This window comes from Phodopus roborovskii, unplaced genomic scaffold, assembly GCF_943737965.1.
Source record: "Phodopus roborovskii unplaced genomic scaffold, PHOROB, whole genome shotgun sequence".
Taxonomy (NCBI): Eukaryota; Metazoa; Chordata; class Mammalia; order Rodentia; family Cricetidae; genus Phodopus; species Phodopus roborovskii.
In genome coordinates, this window is record NW_026125397.1 from 16513102 (window position 1) to 16515282 (window position 2181).

Here is a 2181-nt window from a genome sequence, read left to right on the forward strand (position 1 = left end):
GACTGAGATGGATACTGACCCCGAGCAGATGCTGACCAGTGCTTTGGCATTCATGATAAATCATTTTCACCATGAGACTCCACCCATGTTGGCCAGTCTGTCAGCTAGATCCTTGCATGCTGCAAGCAGATATTTTCTTGAAGAAGCATGAGGGTGAGTTATATCTACCTGGAGCTACTGTTCAGGGAAGCAAGTACAATCATTAGTAACTAATGACCTACTATTCCAGCCTCTGCAGGCTGGTTCTAAGGGTATTGTGATAGCCTCCTAAAGGGGTGCACATGGAGATTCATTCCCTGTTACCACAAGGTAACACCTCCATTACAACATTTGAGATGTGCCTTTCTTCTTTCTTAATCCTACTTTTCCAAGTTCCTCACTTGAGCATTCTGAAATCTTTCAAATAGATCCCACGCACACACATACTTATCTTCAGGCTTGCTTAGGGACAAATCCAGACAGAACGCACCAATAATACATCATTTAAGAGTCCATAATCAAAGATAAAAACATTCCCTTGCTGATAAAGAAAGGTTAAATATTGCAGGTTTAGACAGCTAACCCAAATCCACTATTTAGTGAGATTCCATTCATATATTGATAGAACCAGGCCAGCCAGTACGTTGGATGACTTCTTTCCTGGGCGTGGCCTAGGCCACGCCCATCTGTCGTCTAGCCTTGACACTAGGTGGGCTTAGGGATTGTTGCGTTGCCTATGGTAATCAGACTGAGAAAGTCCTTCCCTAGACTTCAGCCCTTTTAAATAAAGCCCACCTGTTCAGCACTGAGACGGATGCCTCTCCAACACCTTCCAGAGCACTTTTCTGCTCAGTTCTTTCTTACGACCCTTCTGGTGACCCTGTTGTCTACATCTTCTGATGCCTGTGGTAAGCCACCAAGGTTTGAAAACATGCAGCTCAGTGGCAGTCCTAAAGCCAGTTATGTGACTGGGGAAAAGGTAAAATACTCATGTAGACCAGGATATATGCACCGACCTACTGTCAACATTGAAAGTGTATGTGCTGCAAATGGCCAGTGGTCACTCATTTCAAAGAACGCTTGTTACAAAAAATCATGCCCACGGCTAGATGATCCCACCAATGGCCAAGCAAAGTTCGTGAACGGAAGTTCAGAGTTTGGTACACAGATTCAATATATTTGCGATCCTGGTTTTTTCTTAATTGGTGAAAAAATTTTATTTTGTCTTGCTGCAGCATCAGGTGTAGAATGGAGTGCTGAACCACCAGTATGTTCAAAGATTTTATGTAAATCACCTCCAAATATAGCAAATGGAGCATTCTCCCCAAGTAACAAGGACGTATTTGAATATCATGAAGTTGTAACTTACCAATGTCACCAAGTTCCTGGCCAGGATAAACTTTCCCTTGTTGGTGAGAGACAGATTTATTGCTCTGAAAACAGATTATGGAGTGCTAACCCTCCTGAGTGCAAAGTGGTCAAATGTCCATATCCAGTCATTCAAAATGGGAGACTGACGTCAGGATTCAGCAAGAAATATTCCTATAGAGCAAGAATCATGTTTGAATGTAACCAGGGGCTTTTCCTTCATGGGAGCAACACTGTCACATGCGAGGGTAACAGTACATGGCAGCCACCAATTCCAACTTGTCGGAGCAATCCACCTCCTCCCCAGCCCACAACAGCTTCCACTATAGATGTTACAAGTAATCCAAACTCTAAAGGAGCCCTGATTGATTTTCCAGATTCAAAGGGATGGATCATTTCTCTCATAATGATAGCTGTGTTGGAACTATAGTAATTTTCACTGGCTAGTAAAACATGCTAAAGAAAGAAGAAAGAAAAAAGAGAAATAAACTGAAAATATCACCTGCCAGAATAAATTAGTTATTCTACGCACAGAAGTCTGAATGGTTTCCACAAACTTTTATATTCTTGTTTTTTAAATTCTATTAAAAATATTCAGATATGGAATAACTGTTCTATAATTTCACTCTTGTAGATATGGTTGTTCAGTCATAATGGGAATGTAATGGGAGAATAATGTGGCTTGAATTTACTTATCCTTTGATACTTCTTGAAGTTGTGTTAGGAACATATTTTCTATTTACTTTTAAATAAAACATATATACACATACACATCCTCTCTGGTAGCGTCAATGCATAGAAATTGTAAGATCTGTGTACTTGAAGTTCAAAATA

The 2181-nt window shown here is 40.5% G+C and overlaps 1 protein-coding gene across 1 annotated transcript; it reads left to right on the forward strand.

The window, feature by feature from the left end:
* The first annotated feature begins 793 nt into the window (after positions 1 to 793).
* LOC127215013 (membrane cofactor protein-like) lies at positions 794 to 1777 on the forward strand. The gene has a single exon (XM_051175316.1). The coding sequence runs from the start codon at positions 794 to 796 to the stop codon at positions 1775 to 1777; it is 984 nt and encodes a 327-aa protein (XP_051031273.1).
* The last annotated feature ends 404 nt before the right edge of the window (positions 1778 to 2181 follow it).